Consider the following 13995-nt stretch of genomic DNA (forward strand, 5'->3'; position numbering starts at 1 on the left):
GGCGACTTGTTATCGGGCAACTAATTTTTAGCGCTGTCATTTTTCTGTAAAAGAACAGACAAGTTGCATGCAAGTGGCAGTCCCATGTAACATGGGGCGCAGGGAGGATTAATCAATCATCTAAATAAAGGAAACAGCAAACTGCTTCTGTCCAGTCTGCATCAGCTAACTGAGGACAATAGGTTTATTACCACCGGCGGGCGCAGAGATTCCAGGTGTACTGTCACTTTAAACTTCCCCATGTGTCTTCTGCTGATACAAAGTATAAAAGATTCTAAACCGCAACATTGTATCCAGATCAGAGTCACGTGGGAGGGAACTAATGGGCAGAGGGTGATTGTCACAGGACAGGAAGCTGCAGGCAGAGCTCTGCCCCCATCCTCCACCTACAACCCCCATCCTCCTCCTCCCAGTCTCCACCTACAACCCCCATCCTCCTCCTCCCCATACACTGGTTTCCTCCTCCTGGAGGCTCTTGCTTTGGAAGCACATGGTGCAGGTCAGTGACTATTAGGATGGGGCCAGATTGCTCTGCATAGTTTGGGGTCTTTACTTTTGTGGGGATGTTGGTCACAGCTGCTGTACCCATGGGGCTGCGGGGTCACCACTGGCAGCACCACTTTCTGGGGATGCAGATTCTGTTGAAAGCAATGATGGAGCAGGGGGTGATCAGTAGTGGGAAGAAACAATCCTTGTGCCCCCTGCACCAGGCCGCTATGGGCACTGGTTGGCAGACCCCCGGGTGCAGCATGTTGTGGTCCGGTGCACATGGCACAATGCTGTGCTGCGGCGTCTGTGGAGAAGCGTATAGGGGTCACACAGCCGTGTGTTATCATAGCACTGACTGTGGTCTGGTCCTGGACCCAAGAGCCTGCACTCCACAGCCGGTGCCCGTGTCTATAAGACGCGATACATCATGTCTACTCCAGTCACATCCAGAGCTGCAGCTGCTGTCACTGCAGTCGTGACCAGCCTCAGGGGGTCACACATCTGTGTGCAGCAAAGTCCAGGACCTGGCGGTCAGCAAGGAAGTGTCACACATGACAAGATTAGATACATGGCTCAGTAGGCAATAAACAAAGTGACGGGATTAGATACACATCTGAGCAGACAGTATCACCAGATAAGATACGTGGTGGTATTAGATACACGGCTCAGCAGTCAGTATCACATGTGGCAGGATGAGATACACTGTGTGCCATCCTGATACATTTTTCTTCCTCCAGGTGCCCTCTGTTATTGGAGATGGAGATTTTGCACTTCTATTGCTCTTTCCGGCCGTCTGATGATTCCCCGCGATTGTCTGGATCTGAGAATCTCCGGACCGTGCAGAGCGAGCTGTGCTACAATGTCAGCTGGACGGGTGAGGGATTAGATGCGTTGGTATCGCACACTGTATGTGATGACTAGGGTCGTCGGGCCGCCTCCTCTGGGGTCGTCGGGCCGCCTCCTCTGGGGTCGTCGGGCCGCCTCCTCTGGGGTCGTCGGGCCGCCTCCTCTGGGGTCGTCGGGCCGCCTCCTCTGGGGTCGTCGGGCCGCCTCCTCTGGGCTCGGTCCCTGAGGTTTCGCAGTGAGCGGTGTCCTCTCCTGTTCTCACAATTTACAGATCTGGCTGATAGTGATGGTGGAGGACACACATTGGCCTGTAGCTCCAATCTTTGCCATCACCACTTGCTGACTTTTCGCACCCTGCAGGTGACTCTCCACCGATTCCTGAGCAGACGGCTGCCCTGCGTTGGCTCTTCAGTTGCCCCTTTGACCCTCAGAGTATTTCGGACACAAGTTTCCTTCGCCCTGAGCCCACGGACCTGCTGGTAGAGGTAGGACCCAGGTGAGTAGGAAGATTACTGACGGCCTCTATGTCTTATGGGAGAACCTCCTGCTGATGGTTTCTCTTCTCATCTGTAGATTGAATTTCTCCACTGCGTCTTCCACCAATGCCGCATCCATCTGTCGCTCCATCGGTCTGACCGACATCGACCGCATCGAGTGTTCTAGGCGATATCTGATGAAGGTGAGCCGGGCGCCATGTTTCGCACACTTCCTGCTCTGGCGCTGTGATCGGTGGTGATCGATGACGTGCAGCCGAGAAGGGTCAGTGATCGAGGTGGTGACCTCTCCGACAATCCACGTTTCTTATCCGCCAGCCATGGTCCTGCTTGCCCTTCCATTTTCTTGAGGTTGTAACTGGAAATTTTCTAGTGATCGAATGTCTCCACCCGTCAGTTTCAGAAAGCCCCCGAGGAGGGCGAGAAGAAGAAGCTAACCTCGTCTCTGTACGATCGGATGACGGAGTGCGTCTACCCAGAGCCCATCAGAAGCTTCTCCATCTCTGTGCGGCCGGAGAAGGTTTACGAGGTGGATGTGATCGGAGGAGGCCGAGCGGCGCTGGAAGCGGCCAACACGGAGCTGGGTACGTGGCTCTCCATGTGGATTGTGTTGTATGTTCTACTCCAGTCACATACAGAGCTGCACTCAACGTTCCGCCTTTTGCTGCCTGAATCCCTAAGAGTAGAGCTGTGCCTCATTTATAGCGGTACACTCTGCATTATGGGACTTGTAGTGCTCTTCGGCATGATGCTCTTGCACTGAGCCGGACAATAAAGCTACGTATCGAACATGATCCGCACTGTCAGAGGAGATCTGAGCGGCTGCCTGAGAGCCACCTGCAAGTCAGCAGATTTAATGAGCTTTAGATGTAACTGGAGCATAAATGGCGCCGGGTCGGTTATCGGCCTCAGTTCTGGCCCCGTCTCCTCGCCATCCTCCCATTATCATTCACAGGTCTGGCATTTGACTCCTGGGATCTGGATTATTACACGTCTCTCTTCCAGCGCGTGGGTCGTAACCCGAGCAGCGTGGAGTGCTTCGATCTGGCGCAGTCTAACAGGTCCATGTCTCGGACGTTCGCTGTGACTCATCTACAAGGTCTTCGGGGTATCGCTGATCCTTTCCTCCATCTTGTAGTGAGCACAGCCGTCATTGGTTCTTCAAGGGGAAGCTCCTAGTGGACGGGGCGGAGAGGCCGCACTCGCTGTTCGATCTGATCATGAAGACTCAGGACACCAGCAACCAGAACAATGTCATCAAGTTCTGTGATAACAGCAGGTAAGAGGCGGCTCCACAGAAGGACGACAAGGACTATGGGTAGTGACCATGATGATGGAAATGTATGATGACAATGACCAATGGTGATGGGGTGGATGATGATGGCTAACAATTATGGGTGAAGGAGGATTGACTATAATTAATTTGACTACCGCTTACGTCCTCCCAATGTCTCCACCTGTCTAGTGCAATCCAGGGGAAACCGGTGTCGAGCCTGGTCCCTACCGATCCTTCACGTCCCGGCCCCTACCAACAGAAGACCTCCACCCGGCACCTCATCTTTACTGCCGAAACCCATAACTTTCCTACAGGTGAGCCTAGAGCTTGGTGTTTCCTGGTGTAACCGTGGCTGATCCTTCTAACATTGTTACTTCTTCTATAGGCGTTGCTCCATTTAGTGGTGCGACTACAGGCACGGGGGGTCGTATTCGGGATGTACAGAGCACGGGGAAGGGGGCTCACGTAATTGCCGGCACTGCTGGATATTGCTTTGGGAACCTGCACATTCCCGGTAAGTGAATCACTGGTGTCTTCTGTCCGGTAAGATCTCGTTCTTTGGGTTATTCACTTCGCGGCTCCTTCTGTCCAGTAAGTTTGTGTTCATTTGCTCTCAGGATACTCTATGCCTTGGGAGGACGCCTCATATCAATATCCGGTCCAGTTTGCCCGACCCCTGGAGGTGGCCATCGAAGCCAGTAATGGAGCCTCAGACTATGGCAATAAGTTTGGAGAGCCGGTGCTGGCAGGTAAGGTCACCCACTCCCAAGCTTCGATGACTTTCCACCATTGGGATGGGTCATCTAATCTGAGACACATAGGATTATTCTGCACTTCTCGCCATCGATTCTAGTCCTCTCATTATGGTAACAGGATTCGCTCGCTCTTTTGGCCTCCGTCTGCCCTCTGGGGAGAGAAGAGAGTGGGTAAAGCCGATCATGTTCAGTGGAGGGATCGGTTCTATGGAAGATGTTCATCGGACCAAAGAGGCTCCAGAACCAGGTAAAGGCTCCTCCACGATGAATGGACGTCTATCCTAGAGTCGTCGCGTCTTTCTGGTTTGGTGGTCAAATGTGTGGACCTCACTTCCTCTCCTCACAACACCTTTCTTCCCACTCAGGGATGCATGTTGTGAAGATTGGAGGCCCCGTCTATAGGATTGGGGTAGGCGGCGGGGCAGCATCTTCCATTCAAGTAAGTAATGATTCTAAAATGTATCATGTGCATTAGACATTGTATCAGATGGATACTTAGTTCTTGGGGGGTGACCAGGTTCAGGGGGACAACGCCAGTGAACTGGACTTTGGGGCAGTGCAGCGAGGGGACGCGGAGATGGAGCAGAAGATGAACCGAGCTGTCCGCGCCTGTGTGGAGCGAGGCGAGCGGAATCCAATCTGTAGCATTCACGACCAGGGGGCCGGTGGGAACGGTGAGAGATGGACGACTGCGTTGTCACTTCTGCCCCTGAGAATCCTCTGGTTTCTTCCTCTGTCTTGACTTGTAGACTTCTCATCTTTGCAGGAAATGTCCTAAAGGAGCTGAGTGAGCCACAAGGGGCCATCATCTACACCAAGAACTTTCAGGTAGGAGGCCTGTGGATCTTCTGGGTGCAGGATCTCGTGGATCTGTAACTTCTCTGATTATCTGTCTTCTCCAGTTAGGAGATCCCACTCTGAGCGTCCTGGAGATTTGGGGAGCCGAGTACCAAGAATCTAACGCTTTGCTCATCCGTCCAGAGGACGCAGAATTCCTGCAGTCCGTGTGTCGTAGGGAGAGGTCTCCGGTGGACTTTGTGGGTAGAATCACAGGAGATGGCCGGGTGAGAAGCTACAGCCCCTCGAGTCAAGGATGGAGCTCGGTTATATGCAGAGTCGGATAATATCCCCCTAAATTAGACCAGACCTGTATCGTCCTCATGTGCAAGGCTTCTGACTTATTGATCTTGAGGTCACCTTTGATGAGATCTATATTCTCCTGTATAGATCGTCTTAGTAAATGGGAGCGAGAACGATCCTGTCCCGGACCACAGTGATCGTAACTGCATCCCGGTGGACCTGGAGCTGGAGTGGGTCCTGGGAAAGATGCCTCAGAAGGTAGAGGGCCTAATTTGTGTTTGGTTCCTCCAGACATGGCGACTTTGTGCCGGCTCTGATCTTTTATTTCTCCTTCTCTATAGGAGTTTGAGTTGAGTCGCGTTACCCCCACACTTTTACCACTGACCCTCCCTGAAAACCTGAGCGTCCAGCATGTCCTGGAGCGCGTCCTGAAGCTGCCGTCTGTTGCCAGCAAACGATACCTGACCAACAAGGTGGATTTCATGTCCATGCTGGGACTTGTGGTAACTTAATGCCTATCCACAGTGACCTGTAAACTTCCCTCTGTCTGCAGGTGGATCGCTCGGTCACCGGTCTTGTGGCCCAGCAGCAATGTGTGGGGCCACTTCACACCCCCTTGGCAGATGTAGCTGTGATCTCGCTGTCCTACATGGACACTGTAGGTGGCGCCACAGCAATTGGGGAGCAGCCAATTAAAGGCCTCCTGGACCCGGCGGCAGGGGCTCGCATGGCGGTGGGCGAGGCTCTTACAAATCTGGTGTTTGCCCTAGTGACGGACCTAAAGGTAATTTTCCAGTGAACTTCAGGGGGTACTGGTGGTGTCATTGGCGCAGGATGTGCACCGCTTTGTGTGGAGGTCTACCCTTTGTCTCCATTGAAGGGGAACCTCGGCCGTTGACCCCTGTGGTTGTGCCCGTTTGCCCAGTCTCTCGAGATGTTCATTGTCGGCTGCCCCTCCGTACAGTCGCTCATCTCTTATTATTTTTGCAGGATGTGAAGTGTAGCGGTAACTGGATGTGGGCGGCCAAACTCCCAGGAGAAGGTGCCGCGCTGTACGATGCGTGTGTGGCCATGTGTGATGTCATGGCGCAGGTCGGGATCGCGGTGGATGGAGGAAAAGACTCGCTCAGCATGGCCGCCAGAGTGGGATCAGAGACTGTGAAGGCTCCAGGTGACCGATGGCCCTGTGTCCTCTGAAGGGTCCTGTCTCCATCCTCCTGTCTCATACTGTCTCTGCTCTCCAGGGTCTCTGGTCATCTCTGTGTATGCCGTGTGCCCCGATATCTCTGCCACCGTCACACCAGACCTGAAGAACCCCGGGCAGAAGGGTAAGTGCCCCCTCTGCTGTATGTAGCCCCATGGTGCCAGACCCCAGAGGACCAGGAATAATTCTGGCCTCTTCTGTCTGCACCCCAGGTGTCCTCCTCTACGTCCCCGTGACTCCCGGGAAGCATCGTCTGGGTGGCAGCGCCCTGGCTCAGTGCTACTTACAGCTGGGAGAGCACCCGCCTGACCTGGACGACCCCCAGACCTTGGTCTCCTGCTTCAAGGTCACACAAGATCTCATCAAAGGTAAGACCATGCTGATTCACCTCCGGAACTGCGCTCTCCATTCTGCTGATTTGCTGCTGGCTCTCAGGTTGCCGGAGGCGCAGGGGTTTTATTACTTGGTGAGCTCACACTATGGTGTAATGTGGGAGATGAGGCACGTGCTACAGTCTACAGCAGAGCAAAATCTCGGCTGATGCCAAAGCTTCGGATGCAGAGCGCACAAGTCAAGATGAGTTTGTCATCAGCTGCATGAGCGGCCACCGAGATAAGAAGCCTTCCGGTGTGATGTAGTGAGCGTTGTCATCCAGGTCACTGCCTGTGCGAAGATCAGCAGCTGAAGATGAGCTGCTCACGACTGCTGCACTGTGCATAGGCAGCCACCGAGATAAGAAGCCTTCCGGTGTGATGTAGTGAGCGTTGTCATCCAGGTCACTGCCTGTGCGAAGATCAGCAGCTGAAGATGAGCTGCTCACTACTGCTGCACTCTGCATAGGCAGCCACCGAGATAAGAAGCCTTCCGGTCTGATGTAGTGAGCGTTGTCATCCAGGTCACTGTGCGAAGATCAGCAGCTGAAGATGAGCTGCTCACGACTGCTGCACTCTGCATAGGCAGCCATGTAGATGTCCAGGGCTGCACTGCGCTCTTCTACCGCTCCACATCTCTTCACTCATTTTTTCTTATAAAGTTGACTCTTTGTAAGTTTTCACATATTTCTCCTAACTCTGAGGGCCAGGGCTGCAGTTAGGGGCAGAGTGAGCTTTAGGGACAGGGTGAGGTTTGGGGCTGGAGTTATAAAATGGTCACATAAAGTCTGTAACAATGTATCAGCTCATTTATGACACTTTATATGTAACATCCATGGATTGTGGGAGTATCAGAACTACTTACCTTGTCCCAGACGCCGCCTGCGCACACTGCACCCTACATCTCCCACATTACACAGCCGCAGAACCTGGGCCAGCACTGAACCTGCAGGGCCTCTGATGGTCTCGGTGCCTGTTCTGTGTTTCGGTACTTTGCCCTTTATTTTAACCCTTCCTCTGCCTCCTCTCATCCACAGAGCGTGCGCTGAGCGCAGGGCACGATGTGAGTGATGGCGGCCTCATTACTTGCCTCCTGGAGATGGCGTTCGCTGGTAACTGCGGGCTGGATGTGGAGTTCTCCTCCCCCGACGTCAGCGGTGAGTCTCTGCGCAGCTCCTCTCCTCCGGTGACGGTCGGCATTGGGGCATCTTCACGTCTCCTTCCTCTTCCTCAGCGCTGGACCTGCTCTTCTCCGAGGAGCTGGGGATTGTTCTGGAGGTCTCGGAGGCGGCACATGAGCGAGTCATGCAGCAGTACCGAGCCGCGGGGCTGCAGTGCGTGAAACTAGGGCGGACGCAGGGAAGGGGCCCGAGCTCCACGGTATGTCCCATCACGGGGAACATTCCCTTTATTTAAAGGGCCATGAAGCTTGAATTAATAAAAAGTACAGTACGTGCGCTGGAGACATCTGTGTTCACCCAGTTGAAGCACCGTGTCCTCTGTGCTGTGGTTTATGGATTTGCATTAATTTGCATTTATCTTTCCATTGGCCCGCCTTTTAAAGGAGACCTCCCTTCTTTTTTTTTTTTTAATCTCTAGGTCCGAGTCCGTGTCAATGGGGAGGAGGTCCTGTGCGATGACGTGGGGACGCTGCGGGCGCGGTGGGAGGAGACAAGTTTCCAGTTGGAGCGATTGCAGGCCAGCCCCGCTTGTGTGACCCAGGAGGAGGCGGGGCTCCTTAAGAGGGAGGGGCCAAACTACCAGCTGACGTTCGATCCATCACACAAGCCGGCCCTGATAGGTGCAGTAGTGATGGATGGTGGTGGTTATACGGGCGGTGCCGGGCGACTGTATAACTGGGCCCTTATCTCGCAGGCTCGGCTCAGCCGCGTGTCGCTGTTGTACGGGAAGAGGGCAGTAATGGCGACAGAGAGATGGCGGCCGCGCTGCTGATGGCCGGGTTTGAGGTAACTCATTGTGCTGTACGTCCATAATATTACATGTCCATAACATGACTGCAGGCACATGAGGAGGAAACGCTCCGCTGACTTCCTGCCGACTCTCAGGATCTTCTCCACTGTACTGTCAGTAATGGAGAGGGAAGGACAGCGACAACTACTCCCATCACTCTCTCCTCCTCCCCCGCAGGTCTGGGACGTCACCATGGAAGATCTTCTGTCCGGAGGAGCAACGCTGGATATCTTTAGGGGTCTGATATTTGTTGGAGGATTCAGCTATGCAGATGTTCTAGGGTCCGCGAAAGGCAAGTGACCACCGGGATGTAAAAACCTACACAGTAAGAATAGTAGTAATGTAATACTGCCCCCTATAGACTGGAGCTAAAACTGTGCATAAGGGCAGTATTATAGTAGTTATATTCTTGTACATAGGGGCAGTATTATAGTAGTTATATTCTTGTACATAGGAGCAGTATTATAGCAGTTATATTCTTGTACATAGGAGCAGTATTATAGTAGTTATATTCTTGTACATAGGGGCAGTATTATAGTAGTTATATTCTTGTACATAGGGGCAGTATTATAGTAGTTATATTCTGTACATAGGGGGCAGTATTATAGTAGTTATATTCTTGTACATAGGAGCAGTATTATAGTAGTTATATTCTTGTACATAGGGAGCAGTATTATAGTAGTTATATTCTTGTACATAGGGGCAGTATTATAGTAGTTATATTCTTGTACATAGGGGCAGTATTATAGTACTTATATTCTTGTACATAGGGGCAGTATTATAGTAGTTATATTCTTGTACATAGGGGGCAGTATTATAGTAGTTATATTCTTGTACATAGGGGGCAGTATTATAGTAGTTATATTCTTGTACATAGGAGCAGTATTATAGTAGTTATATTCTTGTACATAGGAGCAGTATTATAGTAGTTATATTCTTGTACATAGGGGCAGTATTATAGTAGTTATATTCTTGTACATAGGGGGCAGTATTATAGTAGTTATATTCTTGTACATAGGAGCAGTATTATAGTAGTTATATTCTTGTACATAGGAGCAGTATTATAGTAGTTATATTCTTGTACATAGGGGCAGTATTATAGTAGTTATATTCTTGTACATAGGGGCAGTATTATAGTAGTTATATTCTTGTACATAGGGGCAGTATTATAGTAGTTATATTCTTGTACATAGGGGCAGTATTATAGTAGTTATATTCTTGTACAGAGGGAGCAGTATTATAGTAGTTATATTCTTGTACAGAGGGAGCAGTATTATAGTAGTTATATTCTTGTACAGAGGGGCAGTATTATAGTAGTTATATTCTTGTACATAGGAGCAGTATTATAGTAGTTATATTCTTGTACATAGGAGCAGTATTATAGTAGTTATATTCTTGTACATAGGAGCAGTATTATAGTAGTTATATTCTTGTACATAGGAGCAGTATTATAGTAGTTATATTCTTGTACATAGGAGCAGTATTATAGTAGTTATATTCTTGTACATAGGAGCAGTATTATAGTAGTTATATTCTTGTACATAGGAGCAGTATTATAGTAGTTATATTCTTGTACATAGGAGCAGTATTATAGTAGTTATATTCTTGTACATAGGGGCAGTATTATAGTAGTTATATTCTTGTACATAGGGGCAGTATTATAGTAGTTATATTCTTGTACATAGGGGCAGTATTATAGTAGTTATATTCTTGTACATAGGAGCAGTATTATAGTAGTTATATTCTTGTACATAGGAGCAGTATTATAGTAGTTATATTCTTGTACATAGGGGCAGTATTATAGTAGTTATATTCTTGTACATAGGGAGCAGTATTATAGTAGTTATATTCTTGTATATAGGGGCAGTATTATAGTGGTTATATTCTTGTACATAGGAGCAGTATTATAGTGGTTATATTCTTGTACATAGGAGCAGTATTATAGTAGTTATATTCTTGTACATAGGAGCAGTATTATAGTAGTTATATTCTTGTACATAGGGAGCAGTATTATAGTAGTTATATTCTTGTACATAGGGGCAGTATTATAGTAGTTATATTCTTGTACATAGGAGCAGTATTATAGTAGTTATATTCTTGTACATAGGGGCAGTATTATAGCAGTTATATTCTTGTACATAGGGGCAGTATTATAGTAGTTATATTCTTGTACATAGGGGCAGTATTATAGCAGTTATATTCTTGTACATAGGAGCAGTATTATAGTAGTTATATTCTTGTACATAGGGAGCAGTATTATAGTAGTTATATTCTTGTACATAGGGGCAGTATTATAGTAGTTATATTCTTGTACATAGGAGCAGTATTATAGTAGTTATATTCTTGTACATAAGGGCAGTATTATAGTAGTTATATTCTTGTACATAGAGGTCAGTATTATAGTAGTTATATTCTTGTACATAGGGGCAGTATTATAGTAGTTATATTCTTGTACATAGGGGGCAGTATTATAGTAGTTATATTCTTGTATATAGGAGCAGTATTATAGTAGTTATATTCTTGTACATAGGGGCAGTATTATAGTAGTTATATTCTTGTACATAGGGGGCAGTATTATAGTAGTTATATTCTTGTACATGGGGCAGTATTATAGTAGTTATACTCTTGTATATAGGAGCAGTATTATAGTAGTTATATTCTTGTACATAGGAGCAGTATTATAGTAGTTATATTCTTGTACATAGGAGCAGTATTATAGCAGTTATATTCTTGTACATAGGGGCAGTATTATAGTAGTTATATTCTTGTACATAGGAGCAGTATTATAGTAGTTATATTCTTGTACATAGGAGCAGTATTATAGCAGTTATATTCTTGTACATAGGGGCAGTATTATAGTAGTTATATTCTTGTACATAGGAGCAGTATTATAGCAGTTATATTCTTGTACATAGGGGCAGTATTATAGTAGTTATATTCTTGTACATAGGAGCAGTATTATAGCAGTTATATTCTTGTACATAGGGGCAGTATTATAGCAGTTATATTCTTGTACATAGGGGCAGTATTATAGTAGTTATATTCTTGTACATAGGAGCAGTATTATAGTAGTTATATTCTTGTACATAGGAGCAGTATTATAGCAGTTATATTCTTGTACATAGGGGCAGTATTATAGCAGTTATATTCTTGTACATAGGGGCAGTATTATAGCAGTTATATTCTTGTACATAGGAGCAGTATTATAGTAGTTATATTCTTGTACATAGGGGCAGTATTATAGTAGTTATATTCTTGTACATAGGGGCAGTATTATAGTAGTTATATTCTTGTACATAGGGGGCAGTATTATAGTAGTTATATTCTTGTATATAGGGGCAGTATTATAATAGTTATATTCTTGTACATAGGAGCAGTATTATAGTAGTTATATTCTTGTGCATAGGAGCAGTATTATAGTAGTTATATTCTTGTACATAGGGGCAGTATTATAGTAGTTATATTCTTGTACATAGGGGCAGTATTATAGTAGTTATATTCTTGTACATAGGGGCAGTATTATAGTAGTTATATTCTTATACATAGGGGCAGTATTATAGTAGTTATATTCTTGTGTATAGGAGCAGTATTATAGTAGTTATATTCTTGTACATAGGGACAGTATTATAGTAATTATATTCTTGTACATAGGAGCAGTATTATAGTAGTTATATTCTTGTACATAGGAGCAGTATTATAGTAGTTATATTCTTGTACATAGGGGCAGTATTATAGTAGTTATATTCTTGTACATAGGAGCAGTATTATAGTAGTTATATTCTTGTACATAGGGGCAGTATTATAGCAGTTATATTCTTGTACATAGGAGCAGTATTATAGCAGTTATATTCTTGTACATGGGGGCAGTATTATAGCAGTTATATTCTTGTACATAGGAGCAGTATTATAGTAGTTATATTCTTGTACATAGGGGCAGTATTATAGCAGTTATATTCTTGTACATGGGGGCAGTATTATAGCAGTTATATTCTTGTACATGGGGGCAGTATTATAGCAGTTATATTCTTGTACATGGGGGCAGTATTATAGTAGTTATATTCTTGTACATAGGAGCAGTATTATAGCAGTTATATTCTTGTACATAGGAGTATTATAGTAGTTATATTCTTGTACATGGGGGCAGTATTACTTATATTCTGGTATTTCTTATGTCACCGTTTTTCTATCTGCTGTAGGTTGGGCGGCCTCAGTCATGTATAACTCTGGTGTCCGGGATCAGTTCGATGCTTTCCGCTGTCGCTCTGACACTTTCAGCCTTGGTATCTGTAATGGCTGCCAGCTGATGGCGCTCCTGGGTTGGGTCGGAGCGGAGGGCCCGGTTCGTACAGGTGAGTGACCCGCACATTTGTTTTTTGGGTTTTTTTTGTATGTTGTACTTCTCTCCTCACTTCATGTCCTTCTGGCAGGGGAGCGTCCTACACAGGGGGTCCTGCTGAGTCACAACCTGTCTGGAAGGTTTGAGTCTCGCTTTGTGACTGTGAAGATTGAGGAAAGTCCCAGTGTCCTGCTGCAGGGGATGGCCGGGTCATCTCTCGGGGTTTGGGTGGCACATGGAGAAGGTAAGTGTCTCCTGGTGACTTCTGCCCTTCCTACAGCAGAAGTCTGTAAAGAAGGGTTCTGCCGGCTGTCGGGGTTGAGCATTGGTTGTCACCTGGTTTGACCATTCACCTCTGTCCTCCAGGTCTCATGAGATTCCGGTCTGAGAAGGTTCGCGACCACTTGGCCGCTCATCATTTGGCTCCTCTGCGCTACGTGAATGACCAGAATGTCGCCACAGAGGAGTACCCCATGAATCCTAACAGCTCCCCGCTCGGGATCGCCGGCCTCTGCTCGGAGGATGGACGCCACCTGGCGATGATGCCGCACCCTGAGCGCTGCGTCCTGAAGTGGCAGTGGCCCTGGATGCCGGAGGACTGGAGGACCACACTGGACGCATCGCCCTGGATGCGCCTCTTCCACAACGGTTACAACTGGTGCCTGAAGAGCGCGATGGAGGACTGAGGAGGAGGACAAGTGCGATCCGCAGATCGAGAAGGAAGAGTGTCCACCGCGGAGATCTGTGATGGGACGTTTATTGCTTATATTAAGCCTTATCTGCATGTGAACGGAGAATAAATGTCAGCAGGCATCAAAGCCACAACACCAAACCTACATGTGTTCCTCTGTCATGGAATATACCCCAGAGCTGCACTCACTATTCTGCTGGTGCAGTCACTGTGTACATACATTACATTACTGATCCTGAGTTACATACTGTATTATACTCCAGAGCTGCACTCACTATTCTGCTGGTGCAGTCACTGTGTACATACATTACATTACTGATCCTGAGTTACATCCTGTATTATACCCCAGAGCTGCACTCACTATTCTGCTGGTGCAGTCACTGTGTACATACATTACATTACTGATACTGAGTTACCTCCTGTATTATACCCCAGAGCTGCACTCACTATTCTGCTGGTGCAGTCACTGTGTACATACATTA

At 47.4% G+C, this 13995-nt stretch overlaps 1 protein-coding gene across 1 annotated transcript; it reads left to right on the top strand.

Moving 5' to 3' along the window:
• The first annotated feature begins 295 nt into the window (after positions 1 to 295).
• On the top strand, positions 296 to 13652 carry PFAS (phosphoribosylformylglycinamidine synthase). The gene is made up of 29 exons (XM_077273790.1): positions 296 to 499; positions 1227 to 1363; positions 1696 to 1831; positions 1909 to 2014; positions 2227 to 2413; positions 2785 to 2890; positions 2968 to 3108; positions 3295 to 3419; positions 3491 to 3619; positions 3723 to 3854; positions 3979 to 4107; positions 4226 to 4299; positions 4378 to 4534; positions 4627 to 4688; positions 4763 to 4924; positions 5088 to 5198; positions 5282 to 5413; positions 5494 to 5724; positions 5931 to 6111; positions 6185 to 6268; positions 6357 to 6512; positions 7553 to 7672; positions 7750 to 7895; positions 8115 to 8316; positions 8391 to 8482; positions 8664 to 8778; positions 12683 to 12835; positions 12914 to 13066; positions 13189 to 13652. Exons 2-29 carry the CDS (start codon positions 1246 to 1248, stop codon positions 13506 to 13508), a joined length of 3960 nt encoding a protein of 1319 aa, XP_077129905.1. The 5' UTR covers positions 296 to 499; positions 1227 to 1245; the 3' UTR covers positions 13509 to 13652.
• The last annotated feature ends 343 nt before the right edge of the window (positions 13653 to 13995 follow it).

The sequence above is a fragment of the Ranitomeya variabilis genome, chromosome 7 (genome assembly GCF_051348905.1).
Source record: "Ranitomeya variabilis isolate aRanVar5 chromosome 7, aRanVar5.hap1, whole genome shotgun sequence".
NCBI lineage: Eukaryota > Metazoa > Chordata > Amphibia > Anura > Dendrobatidae > Ranitomeya > Ranitomeya variabilis.

Coding starts and splice junctions, on each gene's coding strand:
- PFAS (XM_077273790.1), top strand. CDS start 1,246: ATGGAGATTTTGCACTTCTATTGCTCTTTCCGGCCGTCTGATGATTCC. Junction 3,620..3,722: donor TGGGAACCTGCACATTCCCG/GTAAGTGAATCA, acceptor ATTTGCTCTCAG/GATACTCTATGCCTTGGGAG. Junction 7,673..7,749: donor CTCCTCCCCCGACGTCAGCG/GTGAGTCTCTGC, acceptor CCTCTTCCTCAG/CGCTGGACCTGCTCTTCTCC.